General features: G+C 42.6%; 1 protein-coding gene across 1 annotated transcript in view; it reads right to left on the reverse strand.

Annotated features, from left to right (window-relative positions):
• Positions 1-3,374: 3,374 nt before the first annotated feature.
• Positions 3,375-23,934, reverse strand: part of faxcb (failed axon connections homolog, metaxin like GST domain containing b) — an 85,487-nt gene continuing 64,927 nt past the window's right edge. Inside the window, exons 5-6 of the mRNA XM_080193346.1 lie at positions 12,193-12,309; positions 3,375-4,327 (exon numbers count right to left, since the gene is read on the reverse strand). Of these exons, the coding sequence (XP_080049472.1) occupies positions 4,029-4,327; positions 12,193-12,309 (416 nt within the window). The 3' untranslated portion in view covers positions 3,375-4,028. The remainder of the gene's footprint in view (positions 4,328-12,192; positions 12,310-23,934) is intronic.

Raw genomic sequence — 23,934 nt, forward strand, 5'->3', positions numbered from 1 at the left:
TAATTAGCCAAATAACATAAAGCTCCGTCTGATTGGTACTGCAAATATTGTGATGAATATTTTAAACAGCCTGGTTTTCCGCTGCCATAGAAATTATTTCATTTCTCAAACAATTTTCAGATATAAATGTATATGAAATAAATTAAAAGTAGTAACATCTCGCCTTCCTTTTGGGAAATACACTTATTTGAGGAGTTATATTTGGTCCCATTAGCCACACTTATGTTTGAGCTACTGCTGTGTTTGAGTTACAGATGATAGAATGAGCAATCCCCAAACCAGTAAGTAACAAGATATGGATTCAATGAATGGACGGATTACTCTTTCTCCTTTCCCCACCAAGAACACAATAGCCTAGATAATTACTGTAAGTAATATCAATGGATGGACCTTCAATGTATTTGACATTCGTTTGGCTGCCATTTCAGTAAAATCTTTGGCCTGTTTAAAATAAATGGGATAATGTCCACAATAAAAACGCAAGCAGTAATGTGTCTAACCAACAAGAGTACATGCATGGGCGGCACTGGCACAGTGGTTCGCACTGCTGCCTCACAGCACCAGGATCCCTGATTCAATTCCGGTCTTAGGTCACTGTCTGTATGGAGTTTGCATGTTCTCCCCATGTCTGTGTGGGTTTCTTCTAGGTGCTCCAGTTTCCTCCCTCACTGCAAAGATGTGTGGGTTAAGTTGATTGGCCATGCTAAATTGCCCCTTCGTGTCAGGGAATTAGCAGGGTAAATAACTTGTAGGGATAGGGTCTGGGTGGGGTTGTGGTCAATGCAGACTCTATGGGCCGAATGGCCTCCTTCTGCACTGTCGGGATTCTATGGTTCTATAGTTTGTTCAGTAAGAAATCTCACAGTGCCAGGTTAAAGTCCAACAGGTTTATTTGGTAGCAAAATCCACTAGCTTTTGGAGCACTGCTCCTTCGTCAGGTAAGTCAAGGATTTTGCTACCAAATAAACCTGTTGGACTTTAACCTGAGATTGTGAGACTTCTTACTGTATTTATCCCAGTCCAATGCCGGCATCTCCACATCATATCTATAGTTTGTTCCCAGGCCTTGGTCGTGCCACCATGAAGTTCACACATGTTGGTTAAATTAAAATGTTTTGCCATCGGATCACTGTGGCACAAAACATTTTATAAAATCTATGTAATGTTTTGTAGACAAACAACTTCTATTTGGGATGAGATGTTAAATTGAGGTGATGCCTGCTCTCTCAGTTGGACATTAAATATTTCATGGCACTACTTGTAAAAGAGTAGAGGAGGGACAGGCTTCTCTAGCCATGTGCACCCCAAGACCCGAGATTCCACCCCCCCCCCCCACCTTCTTAATGAACCTTTAAGTGGTCCACCAAATAGTCTGTCTCGCCCACTACAATTCCCATGGGAGATTTTCAGCCGTGATTTCTCCAATGTCTCGACTAATATTCGGCCCTCAAAAACATATTTTTTCAAAACAACATTAACCAGTCAAAAGAAAAGGAAAATTGCACAGCTGCTGGAATCTGAAACAAGAGAGAATGCTGAAAACCTCAGTGCGTCTGGCAGCATTCATAGAGAGATTAACGGAGTTAATGTTCTGAGTTCATTTGACTCTTCATCAAAGCCAGTCATTTAACTCATTTATGGAGTCTGTGTCCAAATTGGCTATCACATTTCTCTGTTACAAGAGTGACAGAAAGAAAAATTATTCCTAGAAAGGAATAATTTGATAATTTGACTTAATTTAATTTAGTTTGATTAGGGATAGTCAGCACGGTTTTGTGAAGGGTAGGTTGTGCCTCACAAACTTTATTAAGTTCTTTGAGAAGGTGACCAAAGAGGTGAATGAGGGTAAAGCAGTTGATGTGGTGTACATGGATTTCAGTAAAGCGATTGACAAGGTTCCCCACAGTAAGCTATTGCAGAAGATACGGAGGCATGGGAAAGAGGGTGATTTAGCGGTTTAGATCAGAAATTGACTAGCTGTAAGACAGAGGGTGGTGATTGATGAGAAATGTTCATCCTAGAGTTCAGTTACTAGTGGTGTAACGCAAAGATCTGTTTTGTATCCACTGCTTCTTGTCATCTTTATAAATGACCTGGATGAGGGCGTAGAAGGATGGGTTAGTAAATTTGCGGATGACACTATGGTCAGTGGGGTTGTGGACAGTGGGGAAGATGTTGCAGGTTACAGAGGGGCGTAGATAAGCTGCAGAGCTGGGCTAAGGGGTGGCAAATGGAGTTTAGTGTGGAAAAGTGTGAAGTGATTCACTTTGTAAGAGTAACAGGAATACAGAGTACTGGGCTAATGGCAAGTTACTTGGTAGTGTGGTTGAGCAGAAAGATCTCGATGTCCATGTGTATAGGTCCCTGAAAGTTGACACACAGGCCAACTTGGTTGATAGGGTTGTTAAGAAGGCGTACAGTGTGTTAGCTTTTATTGGTAGAGAGATTGAGTTTAGGAGCCATGAGGTCATGTTGCAGCTGTACAAAATTCTGGTGCGGCCGCACTTGGAGTATTGCATACAGTTCTGGTCGCTGCATTATAGGAAGGATGTGGAAACATTGGAAAGGGTGCAGACGAGATTTACCAGGATGTTGCCTGGTATGGTGGGAAGGTCCCATGAGGAAAGGCTGAGGGACTTGAGCTGTTTTCATTAGAGAGAAGGTTAAGAGGAGACTTAATAGAGGTATATAAGATGATCAGAGGTTTAGAAAGTATGGACAGTGAGATGGATGGAGATGGCTAGCATGAGGGGACATAGCTTTAAATTAAGGGGTGATAGATATAGGACAGATGTCAGAGTTAGGCTTTTTACTCAGCGAGTAGTAAGAGCATGGAATGCCCTGCCTGCAACAGTGGTGGATTCACCAACATTAAGGGTATTTAAATGGTCATTGGATAAACATATGGATGATATTGGAATAGCATAAGTCAGATGGGCTTTAGATTGGTTTCACAGGTCGGTGCAACAGCGAGAGCCGAAGGGCCTGTACTGCACTGTAGTGTTCTATGTTCTACTTTAAAAGTATTTCATTAACTGTAAAAGGTCCGATAGTCCTGAAAGCATGAAAGGTGCTGCCTAAAGGAATCTTGTTTCTTTCATCCAGCTCAATTTGGCTTCAGTATTTTCTCATCTATGGAATAAAGAATTCGTGCCATTTACCACAGAGCTAACAGTACAGTAAGCATATATTAATTTCTCCCAAATATTTGAATAAGTATGTTCAAAAACAGTACTCTTTCCATGGATTGCACCATAGAAATAACACATAACAAGGAGACCTAAACAGGCTGAGAATGTGTCACATTACTATCCACTTCACACAATAGCAGATTCTATAAATGCAACACAGTTTAATATATAAAATCCCAGAAAACTCCTACATAAATCTTATTCAATCCATTTATAATTGAACTTAGTAGATAACTATGCATTTCATTTAAGTACGCCATTGTTCTCCCATGCACACTTTAAAAAATTATCTAACGGAGTTGGCATTTATATACCATGTTCAAATGAAAGTGGTCTACTTTCAACTTTAACTACAGCATAAATCTTTGTGTGTTACAGTACATGACAAAATCATCCAAGTGCCTTGCACTGAGGGCCTATTTATACTATGACAGATCTTGATTTCCATAGATATTATAGTATGTTTAGATGTGCATGGTTTTTGAATTATCTAAAATTAATGGCGACTAGCATGTTCTTGCAGCATAGCTATAAAGAATTGCAATGTTGAAACCAGATGCTGTGACATTAGGCACACAAGGTTACATATTGTACAGTGACTATTATGACTGAATGTGTTGTTCTATTAGCTTTACTTAAATAGATACCTCAATTAATTATTATATATTTGACAGAATTGACTTTATTGGAGATTTTCTGTGATGGTAATGGGTGATATTGGTCCGAATAACAATACCTGTATTGAGTGATTCTTAGTGATCTTCCAACTAATCGTGTAAGGTGCAAAATATACAATAATGTATTTTACTTCTAATTTAAAGTTTTTTTCAGCATTGTTCATTTGCCCTGTTCATTATCTGTGTATTCTTCCATATCCACATCCGAATCGAAGAGTGAATGACCAGTATAATCAGTGTCCGGAGTCTGGGAATAAGAAAAACTGTTCTCAGTTACTTCTTCATCAAAAGTTTCTGTGCGAGAGTACAAGCTGAAGTCTTGTAGTGGTGTGGGAGTCAAACTGTCTTCGCTGGACTCGTCTTCATTGTCATATGAAGCATCTTCACTCTCTTCAATCCATTCAGGCCAAAACTTTCTCTTAATCCTCTCACAATACATGGCAAGATTAACCAGCTCATCTGAAAAAAAAAGCAAAAAGGATGTGCACAGAGTTATGCTACATCTCCGAGCATTCTGGCCTTCAGGACAACCTCTTAAAAGACTTCCAATATTAGGTTCTCTAGAATAACTTGATCTCCAAGTCTGGCAAGAGTAAACTTTGACTTGGGCTAAACCAGTGGTTACATTTGCAATAAGTCAATTTACTCAAATCTTATCACCTAGACGGATCATTTCAATGTATGCAGCGACTATCCCTGTTGGTTCCAAACATTTCACCAGGTTAGAAATACTGACAGTTTCCAGAAAATCCTAAAATATGAGTCCACATGACATTAGAGTTCCCTCATATTAACTTATGCTGAAAACCACATCTTGCCATTTGTTCTCAGAATTTGTTGATCACTTGAAATACATGAACAACTATTTTGTGTCAACAAATCAGAAAGATGACAGCTTCCTTGTAAGATTTCCTTTATTTCATCTGCCCCACATTGGGAAAAATGGTGGCCATTTTAGAATTCACCTCAATTCAATAAAATAAAAGCTGGGCAGGTTTTACAATGGGTACTATCCATTCCATAAGATTAAAAACTAGTTCCTCTATATGAGTATATTGTATCTCGTTTAGTCCCTAAAAAACCAAGGGCCCATTAAGTGGTGTTAGTGGAGGGCCAGCAAGATCTCAATGGATCCTGCAGATATACTGACCTACATACCAGTACATAAAATAGAAGCTGAAATAGGCCATTTGGCCCCTCAAGCCTGCTGTGCCATACATTAAGATCATGGCTGAACTGTTTGTGTTTCTAATTCCACATTCCCATCTACCCCTGATAATCTTTGATTCTCTTGCCTACCTACCTCCACCTTTAAAATATTTAATGACCCCCATACCCCTCCACTGCATTCTGAGACAGAGAGTTCCAAAGTTGCACAGTCCCCAGAGGAAAGAAATCTCCTCATCTCTGTCTTTATAAGGGGTAACTCCAAATTTTAAAACAGTGCCCCTCGTTCTGGACTCACCCACAAAAGGAAACCTCTTTTCCATACCCACCTTGTCAAGACTGTTCAGAATCCTGTATACTTCAATCAAATCACCTCTCATTCTTCTAAATTCCAGTGGAAACAAGCCCAGTCTGCCCAATCTATCCTCATTAGACAATTCGAACATTCCATGTATCAATCTAGAAAACCTCCTCTGAACCACCTCCAATGCATTTACATCCTACCTTAAATAAGGAGACCAAAACTGCAGACAGTATTTGAAATGTGGGGTGGATTTTCTAGGTATACATGCCCCGAGTCCAGAAATTCCCATCCAAGCTCAATGGATCTTTAAATGGTCCATCAAAATTTCTGTCCTGCCCACTGCGATTCATGCATGGAGCAGGAGGGGAAATTTTCATCCGTGGTCTCACCAATGCCCCATACAACTGAAGCATATTATTATTACTTTTTTATTCAATTCCTCTCGTAATAAAGGGTAGCATTCCTTTAACCTTCTTAATTACTTGTTGCACCTACATACTTTTTACACTCATGTATGAGAACACCTAGATCCTGCTGCATCTCAGAATTCTGCAGTCATTCTCCATTTGAGTAACAGTCTGCTTTTTTATTCTTCCTGCCAAAGTGAATAACTTCTCATTTCCCATATTATACGCCATCTGCCATATTTCTATCCACTCACTCAACATGTCTATATCCATCTGCAACCTCCTTATGTCCTCTTCACAACATCATTTCCTACTTTGTGTCATCTGAAAATTTAGTTACCATGCCTTCACTCCCAAAGTTATCGCTATATAAATAGTAAAAACTTGAGGCCTGAGCACAGACCCCTGCGGGACTCCACTCATTACATCCTTCCAATCAGAAAAAGGCCCTTTTATGCATAATCACTGTTTTTTGCGCCAGCCAGCCAATCTTCTAGCCAGCTGCTAAGAGCTTTTATTTTGAACAATAACCTTCTGATGTGGTCTTCTGGAAATCCAAGCACAATGCATATTACTCCTTTAAAAAAATACATGATTTCCATTTCACAAGACCATGCTGATGCTTCCCAACTACCTTGAGTTCCTCTAAGGTCAGAATTCTACTGGCACGCCCACCCCAGAATTGGGGCAGGTGGGGTTCACAAAATGGCATTCTCTATTGGCCTCAGGCAGGATCTTACTAGCTACAGGCAGGCGAGACGGTAAAATTCTGGCATAAGCATCCAGCTATTAACCTCCATAATAATTGATTTGGTTGCTGTTTGTCTCAGTTGGCAAGACAGCTAATTCCTGATGCAGAGCGACGCCAATAGTTGTGGGCTCAAATCCCATATCGGCTGAAGATGTTCATGAAGGCTCCACCTTCTCAGCCTTGCCTCTTGCCTGAGATGTGGTGATCCTCAGTTTAAAATCACCACCAGTCAGCTCTTCCTCCTGAGGGGGAGAGCAGCCTATGGTCAACTGAGACTATGGCGACATTAATTGATTCTAACACCTTCCCCACAAATGATGTCAAGCTAACTGACCCATAGTTTCCTGTTTTCTGACTCCCCCCCTTCTTGAATATTTTCTGGCCTGATGGAACCTTTCCAGAATCTGAAAGATTTTGGAAAATTAACAGCAGCACATCTAGTACCTCATTAACCACCTCTTTTAAGACCCGAGGATGTGGTCCATCAGGACCCTGAGACTTGTCAGCCCATAGCTCCATCAGTTTGCTCAGTACAGCTTCCCTGCTGATTGAAATTTCACCAAGTTCCTCTCTCCCTTCCAATTTACAGCTATTACTGGAAATATTTTGTGCATCTTATGTGAAGACAGAAGCAAAATATTTGTTCACTTCATCTGCACCTTCCTTATTACCTACAATTAATTCCCCACTGTCACTCCTTGATTTTGCTGAGATTAATTAATCTAAATCATTTGAAAATACTCCCTTAGCACAAGCCCAAGCAGCTTAACTCTTGTGTGATAGCTTTCATGATCCAGCAACCTCAAGGAGGTGCAGTCACTTATAGTTAAGTGGGCATACAGATAGGCAAAAACCTTTCAACCTTTAAAATGCTTGACAGGACTTAGTGATCTCAAGTGCTGGCTCTTATAGGACTCTCAGCATGAGTCTGGTGTTTGTGGTGCAAAAAATGGATGTGTAATGACCTGATGAAATCTTGAGAAATTAACTAAATAACATTGAAACAGCTCTCTCTCTCTCTTTCATTGATTCTCTTCTTCTCCCTCATTAAAAAAAGAACCTATTGTGCTTACCAGAGCTAACACATCCAGAACAATGTAAGCCTATTATTTATGACAAGACTATGACTTGATGTCTTGTACCAAATATGCCCAAGTCCAGTAAGGTTGCATCACATATCCCATATCTAAACAAACCGGCTAACAAGATATCCTAACAAGTGATTATAGAAGATTACAGTGGCACAGTGGTCAGCACTGCTGTCTCACAATGCCAGAGACTCCGGTTCAATTCCAGATGTGTCGGGTTTGCACATACTCACTGTGTCTGCATGGATTTTCTCTGGGTGCTCTGGCTTTCTCCCACACTCCAAAGATCTGTGGGTAAACTTCATTGGCATGGTAAATTGCCCCTCTGGTATCAGGGAGATTAGCAGGGTAAATACATGGAGTCACAGAAATAAAGCCTATGTGGGAGTGTTGACAGTGCAGGCTTGGTGGGCCGAATGGCCTCTTTCTGATTCTATGATTAACCTCATGGGCTGGGAACTGAGATTTGGAAAGATGAGATAAACACTAGCCCCCTAGAAATATGGTATACAAACAAGCATTCGGATAGGAAGAAGAAGACACTGGACAACAGAGAGTTTTCTGAGGCAGATCTATGCTGGCTTTGGTTTAATAAGCTGGTTAGCTTCAAGAAGACTAAGAACAGAACAGCTGCCAGCAACAACGAGCAGCACCTCTCCACTTCATTCATTCACTCATCCAGTCCGGGACTGGTAAACTCTCCTCACTGAATACTGGCAGCGTATCTTTTCTATCTATTTAGTTGATGTATTGCATCAACTGTTGTTTCTTAAATGAACTGTTCTGAACCACTTGTGATTTTGATTCCCATTTTAGGGAATCTGCGACTCCCGGAACAAATCATTAAGTGGTTTCAAGTTCTATTCTGTGAGTATGCAATCTAGGCTGGGATTTCAGTGCATCACTGAGAAAGCTGTGATGTGGAGATGCTGGCATTGGACTGGAGTAAGCACAGTAAGAAGTCTCGCAATACCAGATTATAGTCCAACAGGCTCATTTAGTAGCACTAGCTTTCAGAGCGCTACCCCCTCATCAGGTGAGGAATGGGCAGCAGTCTGAAAGCCTGTGATACCATATAAACCTGTTGGACTTTAACCTGGCATTGTGAGACTTCTTACTGTCACTGGAAAGTGTTGCAGCATTTGCGGTACAGTCTACAGATAAGACAATAAAAAGATTCATGGCACAATTCAAAAGAGCTCTCTTGGTCAATATTTATTCCTCAACTGACATTACTAAAACAGATTATTTGGTCATTTATTTCATAACTATTTGCGCGACCTTGCTGTGTATAAAGTGACTGCCACATTTTGTTCATTGCAACAGTAATTACATTTCAAAAGATCTTAACTGGCTGTGAAGTGACTTGGGCACCCTGAGATTGTGAAAGATGTTATTCCTTCTTTCTATATATGAGACCACAAGACCATAAGATATAGGAGCAGAATTAGGCCACTTGGCCCATTAAGTCTACTCCGCCACTAATCATGGCTGATATGTTCCTCAACCTCATTCTCCCTCCTTTTCCCCATAACCTTAGATCCCCCTAGATCCCCATACCAATCAAGAACCTTTCCACCTCTGTCTTAAATATACTCAATGACCTGGCCTCCACAGTCTTTTGTGGCCGAAGACCATGGAACTCTTCAGCTCAATTCTAAAGGATTGTTCCCTACCTCTCAAAGGCTGTATGGAGAAGAAGGACAAGATATTAACAAGGGAAGGCAAACTGGATGTGGCAGAAAGCACTCAAAAATGTTTGTCACTACCAAGTTGGATATGATGCTAAAACAAGTGCTCGAACATTGACCATTTTAACACTCCAGTGCTTCCTCCCCAGACAAAGACAGCACAATTCTATGTGGTAGTAAATTAGAATAAGAACAGAAAGTGCTGGAAAAAACCTCAGCAGGTCTGGCAGCATCTGTGAAGAGTTATGAGTCTATATGACTCCTTTTTGGAAAAATGGAGTTACTCAGTCTTCATAGTTAATTACAGTGCCCAAATCTCTGATTAACAAATTATATATCAAAGAATCCCAACACTGCATAAGGAGGTCTTTTGGTCCATCGAGCCTGCATTGACAACAATCCCTCCCAGGCCCTATCCCCGTAACCCTGCTAATCCCACTGATAAACTAAGGGGCAATTTATCATGGCCAATCAACCTAACCTACACATCTTTGGAATGTGGGAGGAAACTGGAAGACCCAGAGGAAATCCACACAGTCACAGGGAGGACATATAAGAACATAAGAACATAAGAACATAAGAAATAGGAGCAGGAGTAGGCCATCTAGCCCTTCGAGCCTGCCCCGCCATTCAATAAGATCATGGCTGATCTGTCGTGGCTCAGTTCCACATTCCCGCCCTCTCCCCATAACCCTTAATCCCCTCTCTTATCAAAAACCCATCAACCCGCATCTTAAAAATATTTAGCAAGGCAGCCTCCACCACTTCAACGGGCAGAGAATTCCAGAGATTCACCACCCTTTGAGTGAAGAAGTTCCTCCTCAACTCCGTTCTAAACCGCCTCCCCTTTATCTTGAGGCTGTGCCCCCTAGTCCTACTGTCTTTTTTGAGCGGGAAGAGTCTCTCCACCTCTGTCCTATCCATCCCATTCATCATCTTATACGTCTCAATGAGATCTCCCCTCATTCTTCTAAACTCTAACGAGTACAAGCCTAGTTTATTCAGCCTCTCCTCATAGCTCAACCCCCTCAACTCCGGTATCAGCCTAGTAAACCTCCTCTGCACTCCCTCCAGGGCCAAAATATCCTTGCGCAGGTGCGGCGCCCAAAACTGCACACAGTACTCCAGCTGCGGCCTCACCAAAACTCCACTCAGTGAACCAAGGCCAGAATTGATCCCGGGTCTCTGGGGCACTGAGACAGCTGGTCTAATCACTGTGCCAGCGTGCCACCCACAAACATATCAAGCGGACAAGAGCTACAAATAACATTATAGCATACCTTTCTGAAAGTATTTTCTTTTTATTTCTGTTTAAAAACATGGATAAAAGGGAACAAAAATCCTCAGACTGCATACAGTTTTGCAAATAATCACAGCTCTATTCCACTTCAGGATTTAAATCACTATCTTAAAAATGCACAAAACAATATTAATGGTGCTTTAAAAATTACATTGTTTACAAAATACATTAAATAAAAATATCTGCACATCATATGCTATCGTGTGGTTGCTATTAATATATTCCTTTTGTTTTACACTGTTCAAATCAGCTGTTTGTAATATAGTTTTCACAAAGATATAATTCCTTCACTGTTAGTCAGTTGGGGTGGCAAAGTGGTTAGCATTGTTACCTCACAACACCAGGGATCCAGGTTCAATTCTCGGCTTGGGTCACTATCTGTGCAGAATCTACACGTTCTCCCCATGTCTGCATGGCTTTCCTCCGGGTGCTCCGGTTTCCTCCCAGAATCTGAAAGGTGTGCTGGTTAGTTGCATTGCCGTGCTCAATTCTCCCTCCGTGTGCCCGAACAGGCGCCGGAGTGTGGTGACTAGGGGATTTTTACAGTAACTTCATTGCAGTGTTAGTGGAAGCCACTTGTGACACTAATAAATAAATAAGCTTTAAACTTTGCCAGAGGGGACCAAAATTCCGAAAGCTTCCTGAAGCACTGGAACAAATACAAAGCTGTTTTGCCCATAGATCATTCACGATCCTGGTTGCTGTGACTTAACATTGCCACTGGAGGTCACTGTTTTTCAAAATACCAAAGGCTGAATTTTAGACAATAATAGTTGGCCCAGAACTTCCTTAAAGCTTAAGCAGAAGCAATGGGTCTCAGTCCAGCTGATTTGCAATCTAAATGTTGGAGGAAATTCAAGTGCAAGCGATTTATGTCTGTTTTTACACAATGCCAGAATTTACTTGAACTCTTATACAACTCCATGAAATCTCCGTAGAAATCTACTAAAGCTTATTATCACAGTTCTGTTTCCTGTGTGAAAGCAGATTTCCTGAATTTGCCTCAGTGCTGAACAGGCTTTAAATTTACATCAATTATATGAGGCCCAAAGACATATTTCTGCCGCTCCTGGTGATTTTCTTTGGTAGTTTTTGTTTCTTTTTCACTTGAGTCATTCCATGTATTTCTGTACCTTTCTTATTATTTACTTATTATTGTCACACAAATAGGCTTACATTAACACTATAATGAAGTTACTGTGAAAATCCCCAGTCGCCACATGCCAGCACCTGTTCAGGTACACTGAGGGAGAATTTGGCATGGCCAATTCACCTAACCAGCAAGTCTTTTGGAGTGTGGGAGGAAACCGGAGCACCTGGAGGAAACTCACACAGACATGGGGAGAACCCTGCACTGACAGGGATCCAAGCCGGGAATCGAACCCATTTCCCTGGCACTGTAAGGCAGTAGTGCTAACTACTGTGCCACTGTGATATGATGTGTACGCCACCACAATGACTTGAGTTAGAACGCTAAAAAATATACAATTTTGTTTTCTTAAAGAACGTGTGCCTAATGTGTAGAAACATTGACTTGCCAGCTTCAAACTTTGAACCTCGTGCGTAAAGAGTGAGTTAGAGCAGAAAATTCACCAATTCACCTGATAATTCCTTACCTCTGATCAGCCTTTCTGGTCTGGTTCCTGGAAGTGTCCACATTGCCTGAGCCAACTGGCCAAAGACAGCAGCATCCACAGTTGAAGGTCTTGGGCCCATGATGTACTTCTTATCACCTAAAACCATCAGACCAGGGCAATATAAATATATTTGTTTGTTCCCATTTCTTCCTCATTGATACCCTCACCCCAACTTTGTCCTCCCCTTACACTCCACCAAACCCCTTGCTTCAACATCCTCTTTGTTAGGAGGGTTGAGGGTGATATCTTCACAGCCCATTGCCAGAGTTGCTCACTTAACCAGGGATTGCAAAGTGTGTAAAGGCTGTGCTTGGGCAGCACAGTGGATAGCACTGCTGTCTCACAGTGCCAGGGTCCCAGGCTCAATTGCAAACTTGAGTGACTCCCTGTGCAGATTTTGCACAGTCTCCGTGTCTGCGTGGGTTTCTTCCGGGTGCTCCAGTTTCCTCCCACAGTCCAAGGACTTGCAGGTTAGGTTGACTGGCCACGCCAAATTGTTCTGTAGTGTCACTGGGACTAGCAGGGTAAACATGTGGGGTTACAGGCATAGGGTGGGATTTTTGTTGGTGAAGTCTCAATGGGTTGAATGGTCTCCTTCTACACACTAGGGATTCTATGATTCCAGAAGCCAGATGGACAGAGTGGACAGGAAAACACAGTTCCCACTCATGACAGGATCAAGAACGAGAGGACACAGATTTAAATGCACCTGGCGGAAGAAGCAACGCAATATGAGAGATAAAATTAAAATGGAGGATAAAGATGGCAAGGTCTGGGAACCCTGGATGACAAGAGAGATTGTGAGCTTCGTGAAAAAGAAGAAGGAGGCATACATAAATTTCAGGAAATCGCACCTGCGCAAGGATATTTTGGCCTTGGAGGGAGTGCAGAGGAGGTTTACTAGGCTGATACCGGAGTTGAGGGGGTTGAGCTATGAGGAGAGGCTGAATAAACTAGGCTTGTACTCGTTAGAGTTTAGAAGAATGAGGGGAGATCTCATTGAGACGTATAAGATGATGAATGGGATGGATAGGATAGAGGTGGAAAGACTCTTCCCGCTCAAAAAAGACAGTAGGACTAGGGGGCACAGCCTCAAGATAAAGGGGGGGCAGTTCAGAACGGAGTTGAGGAGGAACTTCTTCACTCAAAGGGTGGTGAATCTCTGGAATTCTCTGCCCGTTGAAGTGGTGGAGGCTGCCTCGCTAAATATTTTTAAGAAGCGGGTTGATGGGTTTTTGATAAGAGAGGGGATTAAGGGTTATGGGGAGAGGGCGGGAAAGTGGAACTGAGCCACGACAGATCAGCCATGATCTTATTGAATGGCGGGGCAGGCTCGAAGGGCCAGATGGCCTACTCCTGCTCCTATTTCTTATGTTCTTATGTTCTTATGAAAACGGATAAGGCTCTTGAGGAATACAAAGATATCTGGCAGGGGATTAAACAGGGACCTGGAGTCTAAAAGGGGCCATGAAATGTCCTTGGCAAGCAGGATTAAGGAAAATCTTAAAGCTTTTATGCACATATAATGAGGAAAAGGGTAGCTAAGGAAAGGGTAGGAGGGAATTTGTGTGTGGAGCCAGATGAGATGGGTGAGGTCCTCAACGAATACTTTGCATCAGTATTCACAAAAGAGATGGATATGGTGGATGGGAGTGTAGACAGGAGGATGTTAACATTCTAGGATGTGAAGGGGAGGTTGTGTCTCACATACTTGATTGAGTTCTTTGAGGAAGTGATAAAAAAATTGACTAGGGCAGGGCAGTGGATGTTGTATACATGGACTTTAGTAAAGCCTTTAATAAGGTTCCTCAAGGCAGGCTGATACAGAAGGTCAAGTCATATGGGATCTGAGGTGAGCTAGTAAGATGGATACAAAACTGGTTTGGGCATAGAAGTCATGATGTGGGTATGCCGGCGTTGGACTGGCATAAACACAGTAAAAAGTCTGACAACACCAGGTTTTAGTCCAACCGACTTATTTGATAATAGACTCACAAGCTTTCGGGTTAGTCCCTTCTACTAACCCGAAAGCTTGTGAGTCTATTATCAAATAAATCGGTTGGACTAAAACCTGGTGTTGTCAGACTTTTTATTGGGCACAGAAAGCAGAGAGTGGTAGTGGAAGGGCACCTTTCCAACTGGAGGTCTGTGACAAGCGGTGTTCCACAAGGATCAGTGCTGGGGCCTCTGTTTTTTGTACTATATATAAATGATTTGGAGGAAACTGTAGATGGTCTGATTAGTAAATTTGTAGATGATACAAAAATTGGAGTAGCAGATAGTGAAGAAGACTGTCACAGGATACAGCAGGATATAAACCAGCTGGAGACCTGGGCCGTAAGATGGCAGATGGAATTTAACCCGGACAAATGTGAGGTGATGTGATTTGGAAGGTCTATTGCAGAAGGAAAGTATACAGTAAATGGTAAAGCCCCTCGAAATATTAGCATACAGAGGGATCTAGGCATGCAGATCCGCAGGTGGCAACTCAGGTGGACAAGGTGCTCAAGAAGGCGAATGGAATGCTGGCTTACATCGATCCTGAGTACAGGAACTGGAAAATCATGTTGTAGCTGTATAAGACGTTGGTTAGGCCGCATTTGGTGTATTGTGTGCAATTCTGGTTGCCACATTACCAGAAGGATATTGGTGTATTAGAAAGCATGCAGAAAAGTTTTACCAGAATGTTGCCTGGTTTGGAGGATATGGACTATGAAAAAAGACTGAACAAACTTCAATTGCTTTCATTGGCACATCGGAGAATGAGGGGGGACCCCATAGAGGTTTACAAGATTATGACAGGCTTGGATAGAGTGGATAGTCAGAGTCTTTTTCCCAGAGTCAAAGAGTCAACTACTCAGGGGCACAGGTTGAAAGTAAGAGGGGGAAAGTTTGAAAGAGATGTAAGGGACAAGTTTTTCACACAGAGGATGGACACGCTGCTGGATGAGGTGGTGGAAGCAGGTTCCATACCAACATTCAAGAGGCATCTCGATAGATACATGAATAGGCAGGGAATAGAGGGATATGGACCACATAGAGGCCAGAAAATATTAGAGAGGCCTCTGTGTTGGCACAGAGTTGATGGGCCAAAGGGCCTGTTCCTGTGCTGTACTGTTCTTTGCTTGTTTAAAACCTTTTTGCACAGCGAGTGGTCAAGGTTTGAAATGTGTTCCCTGAGCATGTGGTGGAGGCAGGTTCAGGACAATCAAGACTGAATGAGATGACTGTTTGAAAATTAACTGTCTGCAAGGTTACAGAAGACAGGAGAATGGCACCACATGGAATGCTCATCTGTAGAGCCAGTTCAGATGCTATGGCCACATTTGGTGTATTTCCAAGCCATGCACACCCCAAGACTGGAAAATCCCACCTGAGGTCAACGGACCTTTGCATAGTCCGTGTCCCGCCCACTACGATTCCTGTGGCTAGCAGGACGGGAAAAATTTCACCCTATGGATCAAATAGTCTCCATCTACATCATAACAATTATGTGATCTTGTGACTGATTCTCTCCATCTGTTTTCCCTTCCTTCAATCTTTGTCACAGATTATATTTTTATGTATACAAAAACAATACTAAATCTGACATTGCTTTAGAATCAGTTTAAAACGTAGAAAGATATAGGATGTGTTTGATCACTACCCAGTCAATTATTTACCAGACCTATAGCAGAGTCCGCATATACCATACACACATTTCAACAACATGAAATACCTTTATAGAATAGCCTGCCCTTCAATTTACCAAGTTAAAATAATATTTGTGCACAATTCTGCCCTGCCCAGTAATATCAGCATACTTGGCTGTAATGCTGACATATTACACTGCATTGCTCTGTAACAAGTGTATAGCACCAGTGAATTGTAAAGTAATATTGAATAATTTAAGCTATCCCTTATCCAGTGGTGCTAAACCAATGGTGGGCCGCATGCGGTTTATAGGATTTTGAGTGCGGCCCACAAGACTCTTGCTCACAAACAGGGTTTCCATGTTCTGCTAGTTTCTATCTGCGTAGTTTTTTTTACACAGTGGCATGACTGAAGTGATACGCACGTAAAAAAATGAAATGGGGTGTGTGCTGATTGAACACAATGTTGACTGTGAGAGTCGTGCACTCCCTCTGCATCCGAAGTGTAAATATTTCTTTAGTGTTTATCATTGGAAGTTGATGACAGTTCTATTAATACATAAATGATTAAGCATTTTCTATAACTCGTTGTTAAATATTTGGTGTGTATAAAGCGTATTTAGTCTTATGCGTTGGATCATGGTTCGTGAACAAGTCTGATTTCCACCTTATGGCCCACCAAGATGAAGGTGGCTCGCTCATGAAGACAATTCACTAGCTTAGGTTGCCAACCACTGTGCTAGTGTCTGCTAGACTTCATCTCGTTGGCACATTTGTGTAATTAATAAGGCGTAATCATGCTGTACATAAGCTTAGTGATAAGCAGATTCAATTTGTATGTACTGTAGGGATGATTATGAATTTTGAGCATGGTGTTAAGAAAGTCTCTTTTAAGTACCAAATACTTTGATGTAGCTTTAAAAAGAACACACAGATCCTTTGGGAGTGAACTGAAGTTATAGCCAAGACACATTTGTACAGTTGGGTTCCAACAAGTCCAATTAATAGTAAAGAGAAGCTAAAACTATAGTGCTGATGGTCAGGAGGGTGACACGAGAACTAGATGTCCCAGTTACAGTTCAGCAGTTAGAAAGAATGCTGAGGCTGCAATGCTAATTGGCTAGGAAAATGGCCTTGGGCCCAGAATGTTCTCTGGATTTCCAGGTAGATACAAATTAAGGTTAGATTGTTGTGGGGTCACTAGGAGTGCTCTTCCCATTGGTCAGGATTTATCAATATTGAGTGAAAAAATGTCTGTTGTGTCAAATCAGGTGCACGGACTTGGCCTAAATGTTGCAAAGCTACCTGGGGTATATAGTGGAAGCCGATGTCCTGGTGGTATTAACGCTAGCCTATTAACCCAGAAATTCAGCAAATGTTCTGGGGACTCAGGTTCAAATCCCGTCATGGTAAATGGTGTAATTTGGTTTGGCTTATATGCGATTCCAGAGCCACAACAGTGTGGTTGACTCTCAACTGCGCCCTCGCACCCCCCCCCACCCCCACCCCCCCCCCCCAGAACAACTAAGGATGAGCAATAAATGCTGGCCCAGCCAGCAATGCCCATGTCCCACGAATGAATAAAAACAAAATGGGGCAGCATCACCAAGGCCTTTGCATTTGACACAGGATATTTGCTGGGGTGCATTTGTTAAGGGAGAGAGTTAGGATTAAAGAACATGCTCAGAAGTTAGCATTTGTGCAGGACTTTGCCACGTAACAGGTATTAGTCAAAGGCTGAGAGGTTGCCGTAAGAAACCCAGCTTAGTTAATGATTAAATTAGCTATCACAGGGCTGAGGATTGCAGTAAGAATTAGAAATGTGGATCCAGTCTAGACAGTTGTGCCAGGACTAAAGCAAATGTTTTAAAGGGAAAGTGAGTAGGAAACATATAACCACTTAACTGCGAAGGAATCATTCAGTCAGCTAACATCTAACTTGATAGAAACAGAGGCGAAGGAGAGTCTAAGGCATTTTGGGAAAGCTGCAGTCTTTGTGAGAAAGCTGTTTCTACCGGAGAGAGAAAGAGCACACTCAGCACACAATGATAAAATGTGCAGCTCCACCAGTTAAGGCAGACTGGAAATTTCAGCAGTTAAGATAGACTGAAGTTGTGGGTGGGAAAAGAATCCACTTAATTTGAAGGCCGGAGCTTCCCGACCATTCACACTGGAGGGATTTTCCCATCCCGCTGCAGTGAACAGAGATTTGGATTGTCGCCAAATTTTCCATCTTCACTGCAGCGGAAGCATAGCATGAACGAGCGGTAAGATCGCCCCTGAAAGCTGCAAAGGGATTTGGATGTTAGAGTTAAGTTGGCTGAGCTAAAATCACAAAGGATGTCATGATCAAGAAACCAGGTTCAAAGAGCCAAGAGGAAAAAAATCCCAGAACCCCCAGGATTCACAGGAATGACAGACCAATACACATTGAACTTGTGTATCATGCCATGCCTCAAAATGTTTAATTATCAATCTTTATTGTCCAATAAATCTTGTTAGTTTGTATTTTAAATTACTTGTTGTCTTTTTTGTCAAGGTTATTCCTCGAGAAGAATTTCCTTGCACTGAGGTTGAGTACAGAGATCCCTACAGTTTGTGGCAACTGTAGCAGAATGTGAAGAAAGAGGCAATCCTCCAAGGGCGTATTGAGGAATGAAATGGACAAATTTTTTTCACTTTGTAGACGTTAAATTGGTTGTTTGATCATTAGTTTTCTCTAGGGAACGAGACAAGGAAGGCAGGAGTTTAAACAATTTTGGCGCAATAGGAATTTGGAAACTGAGACATCGGATTTTCTCATGGGGCTAGATTTCACTCAGCTGTCTGTGTTTCCACGTTTAACAGGAGCTATAGTTGTCATGGGAGCAGTGATAACTGATACGTTAAAGAATAGAGTTAGAAGAAATAGAGAGTGGACTCATAGACAGCCCATGATTTAATAATGGAACACATAAGTAAGGAGTTTAGAGCACCTTTAGAAGAAGCGATAAAGTTCATTCGGGAATGGGTGGGCCAAAGAAAAATTAGAACAGACAAAACTTCAAGGTTGATAACTTTGCAGCTCTTTATTTTGCAGAAAGGGATGAAGCGGAGGAGGAGAATGAAAAGCTAGGAAAAAAAGTGTATCAGAAAGGGCCATAGTGCAATTACCATTGACATTATGGCATTAAAGCCTGGTGACGTTATAAGCAGGGAATTTTATGCATTAGTTGTGGGAGGTGAAACAATCATTGAAACCATGTCAGCTGGAAAACATGAGTTCCTGACAGGAATTGGAGGGTGCATGCCTGGCATTCTGGGAATTGACTGAGCAGTCTCACAACGAATCAGATCATAGCAGCTGTTCCCCTTGGTTGAGGAGTCAATCCTGAGGGGACATAGATTTAGGGTAAGCGGCAGGAGACTCAGAAGGGATTTGAGAAAACATTTCTTTCACTCAGAGGGCAGTGGGAATCTGGAATGCCTGGGAATTCACTACCTGGGAAGATAGTAGAGGCCAGAAATCTTATAACCTTTAAAAAATATTTGGATGAGCACTTGAAACATCACAACATTCAAGGATATGGGACAAGTGCAGGAAAATGGGATTAGTGCGACTTATTGTTGGTGTAGGCTCGATGGGCTAAATGGCCTTTTCTGCATTGTACGACTCGATGCCTCTGTATAGAGACTGAACACCTGAAATAGAAGCTGGGAAGATAGCAGGCAGTAGTTTCAGCAGTGGCGACCAGGTCCCAAAATTATTTTGATGAGAAGATAGTGCAGACAGTGTGTAGAAAGGGAGTTCTGCTCCTTCAATGGCTTTGGCTGCAGTAGAAGTACGGACACAGCATGAGACAAATCTTCATGGAGGAATAGTAGGGTGCAAGATGACTTTGAACAGTTTGACACCGAATACATTATGTAAATGAGCTAAGGACTATAAAAGAGCAAAGAACAAAGAACAACACAGCACGGGAAACAGGCCCTTCGGCCCAACAATCCCACGCCGCCATCTTAACAATGTGTTTTTCTTCCTCCACCCTTGACCCATGTCTATGCTTATGGTACCCGGGGGGTACCATAAAGTTGGGGGAGGAGGGTGGAGGGGGGGAATTCTCCCAGCTCGGTGCACTGCTTGACTAGCACAACAGGCCAGGAAACATCAGCAGAGGCCATTTCCCCATCGCGCATCTCCGGGACGAAGTTTTTTGATGTAATCAGCTGCATGCCAAAAATCAGCGCAGAGCTAATTATCATATGGAAATTTCTACTTGCATATGATTAGCGGGCCCAGTATAGTATTCTCTGAGCCCGCTAACATCACCCCCCTCCCTCCCCCGACTGGGAGTGCTTCCTTCCAGTAGGGTTTGCTACTGCTCCCCACTAATGGGGAACAGGTGGCCCCACCCCACTGGAGGGAACAGAGGCCGTTCAGGCCCTCCAGGAGATCAGGGATACGTGGGGGGGAGGGTACCCTTGGGCAGTGCCAACCTGGCACTGTGGTCCTGCAGCCATACTGCCAGAAGATTGGTGGGGAGGGAGGGAGTGAGTGAGAGCGATTGGGGCTGGCCATCCAGGTGGGGGAGGAGGGGGTCAGGACTGTCAAAGGTGGAGATCGTGGCTAGTTGGGGGGTATGAGGGAGAGGGGGACATCAAGGCTGGTCATTGGGATCGAGGGAAGGATCAGGACTGTCCGGGGGTGGATTGGGGCTGTTGGGTGGGGAGATGATTGGGAAGATCGGGGCTGGGTGGGGGAGAGGGGAGCACACATAGGGGCTAGCGCAGGGAAGTCCAGGAGGCCAGTGATTGGGGGTGGGAGGGGTCTGCAAAGGCAGTGGTGGGGAGGGTCACGGGGCTGGTCAACGATCGGGCTGGCCAGCAATCTGGAGGCCAGAAATGGGGGGAGTTCCACTGCATATGTGCCAATCCCTGCGCTGACAGGTCAATACATACACAGTGGCCCGCTCAGCGCTGTGCTGCTGACCCAGTGTTAGAGATTTGTTCTGGAAATCATGCAGAGAAACTGGCTGGATTTACTCCTATTTTCCTGCACGTTGGGAACTTGGAATTTTTGGGGAAAAATCCTAGCCAGGGACTTGTCCGATCGCATCGTATAGAAAGTATCAGTATTTCAGGTTGGGACACCCAGAGTTAGAGGAATAGGATTGTGAGAACAATTCTTGCAGCTTTCAACTTCAGGTTTAAAATGGGAATTATATCACAGAACAATAAACTAAGTATTAGATCCAGTTATTAGAGGGTTAGATGTTGAGAAATGGATATTATTGAGAAGGTGATATCTTGTAAGTAAAAACCAGACGAACATCTGGGAGCATTTGCACAACAGTTATAGGGATTCTATGTTTTATCACAAGGGCAGCCTCCTCTCATATTGACAGTAGAGTTTGACCAGCTCTGATCAGGGCAGTGTGAGTCTACACCGATTCCATGGGTTAGAATTGAGAACCATGCAAAGATTGAGATATAGTAGAGGACAGTATCCAGATTAAAAGAAGTGATAGTTAAAAAGTCTATCTCTATTGTGAAAAAAAACCAGGAAAGGTCCCAGTAACCTCAGATATTGTGTCATAGCTGCAGGACAGCAGGACACATCATGAAGTGGGGAATCAATTTGATAATATGGGGACTGCTAAGATAGCTGATAACTTGTTGCTGAAAAAAAGAAAAAAATGACCAGATGAAGGGAGACAAATGTGGAAGCGAGCGGAATGAGTAGCCACGGCTAAATGGCCTTGGCAACTGATCTGTAGAACAGAGGAGGCTTTACATTGGAACAAGCTGGACGAATGTGACAATCAATTTATGCTTTGAATGAATGTAAGTTGTTGCCTTCCTGGCACAGCCAAGAGTCAATCTCCAGTGTCTGATAAACTTACAGATATGTGTTGATATGGAGATAAACCTGTTGGACTTTAACCTGGTGTTGTGAGACTTCTTACTGTGTTTACCCCAAGTCCAACGCCAGCATCTCCACATCCTGATGTGGAGACACCTGTCCTGCATTGAAGTGGGCACAGTAGGAAATCTAACAACACCAGGTTAAAGTCCAACAGGGTTATTTGGAATCACGAGCTTTTGGAGAACTGCTCCTTCATCAGGTGAATGGAAAAGTAAGTTTCACAAATACGGCGTATATAAACAAGGACACGATTGCAAGATAATGGTTGGAATGTGAGTCATTCCGAAAGCTCGTGATTCCAGATAAACTTTAACCTGGTGTTGTGAGACTTCTGGCTTTGTATTAAGGGCAAGATTTTTCAGCTGCACTCGCCCCCAAGACTGGAAAATCCTTCCGAGGTCAACAGACCTTTGCATGATCTGTGCCCTGCCTGCTTTGATTCCCGTGACAGGCGGGAAGGGAAAATTCTGCCCTGAGTGTCTTTACTTTGATATTCCACAACACATAGCGGAGGAGTATCAAAGGGCAAGAATATGGAGATCACACGAGAGGAGACTACCTCCATACCCTTCCCCATCAGTGTCCTGTACAAAGAACTGAAGCGATTGGCTGAAGAAAGTGTAGATTTAAATGGGAAGTTAGAGAAACTGATAGCAACCATGGCGACGCAAACCCGGACACAAGTGGGTGAAAAGACTCCAGTGTGTGCAGTGACCAAAAAGCCCTCAATGGACTCGAAGCAGCCGGTCACAGCATTATAAGTGAGCCTCGCTTGACTGGGAATAAGGTTCCAACGTGATTTGAATAGGTGACCAGAGATTTTGGTCAAATTAGCAGGGAATCAAAAACAAATTATGCTTGTTGCTACCAGCTGCGCCACCGTGCTCTGAACATCTATTGGGGATGGGCAAGGGCTCAAATTTTCACAGCAGTCAGATTAAATTAAATAGGTTTTGTCATGTTGATGGAGAAAAGAAAAACACAGAATTATGCCCAAAATATTGAAATTTAAAAAGACAGGAGCTTTATGTTTTGAAGTGAACATTAGCCGTAAAGGTTACTGAAAGGGTACAGTCAGCCACTGATAGGAATAGTTGCAGAGTGTTTCTCTAAAGGGAAATGGAACCTCACTCTGTTGCCAGACATAAAAGCATCCAAGAAACTGATTGCCACCTCAGGTAAAGACAAAGAGACATAATGGCCATCTCATTTTGAAAGATCCTGCCTGTAATGCCTAGGTGAACTAGTGGACTCCGTTTTCAACCTGGAATATACAAAGAAGGGATTAAAAGCTAATTGAGAGAGCTGTCCCAAGTATCTGTCTGTGTGTACTCTGTTAGGATAAGCAGCTAGAAGTTTTACACTGAAGACGTGTGATACAGCAACAGAAGTAGCCAGCAGTGCCCCTGCAAAATCAGCCTTCCCTTGCAGGTATATCTCAAATCTCCCTGTCTGGCTGAGGAAATCAGCCCAGCCAGCAAAATGATCGCAGCTGGAAAGCGAACTGAAATTTCTCTGCTAAACGACAGAACACTGGAATCGAAGAGCTAATTATATGCCTTCCAAAGTGAACTCGACTGAAATAAAATTATAACGTCCGCATGTTTGCAAGTCAAGGACTGTTCTGTATATCCTCTTATTCATATTTACTTACTATTGGACTCCATTCTCACTTTTAATCTGTGCGAATGTAGATGCATGTGTTTTACCATTTTCTCCTTATCTTTTAGTAGTTAATAAACTTACTCTATCTTTAACTCAAGAAAACTTGGTTAAATAAACAGGTTAGTGGAGAAGAAGTGAGCACACATAAAGGAAAAACTTTGATACTTAAAGTACAAGGGATCTCAGTAACTCGTCAATCACCAGTATTACTGAATGGTATGAATGGACAAGGACTACTGGGAACACTGTTAAAATGATATTGAGTTATTTTTGATGATAACAAAGGCAGCAGGGATAGGTGCCTGTGAAACTGGTTGTGATTTCTAATGTTCATTTGGTCTTTGCAATTAAAGAGCTTTAGCTATGATGCTCCTTTGGATCGAGTCCAAGAGATAAAAGCATTTGTTAGTTTTTGCTGAAAATAAGCACAATTGTGAGAAATTGCAGAGTAAGGAAATATTTAACAGACCTTGTCATTCTTTCCTCAGTACCCCTTCTCCAGGGAAAGGATTCCTTTTT

The sequence above is a fragment of the Carcharhinus amblyrhynchos genome, chromosome 7, assembly GCF_965287045.1.
Source record: "Carcharhinus amblyrhynchos chromosome 7, sCarAmb.v2.hapA, whole genome shotgun sequence".
Lineage (NCBI taxonomy): Eukaryota > Metazoa > Chordata > Chondrichthyes > Carcharhiniformes > Carcharhinidae > Carcharhinus > Carcharhinus amblyrhynchos.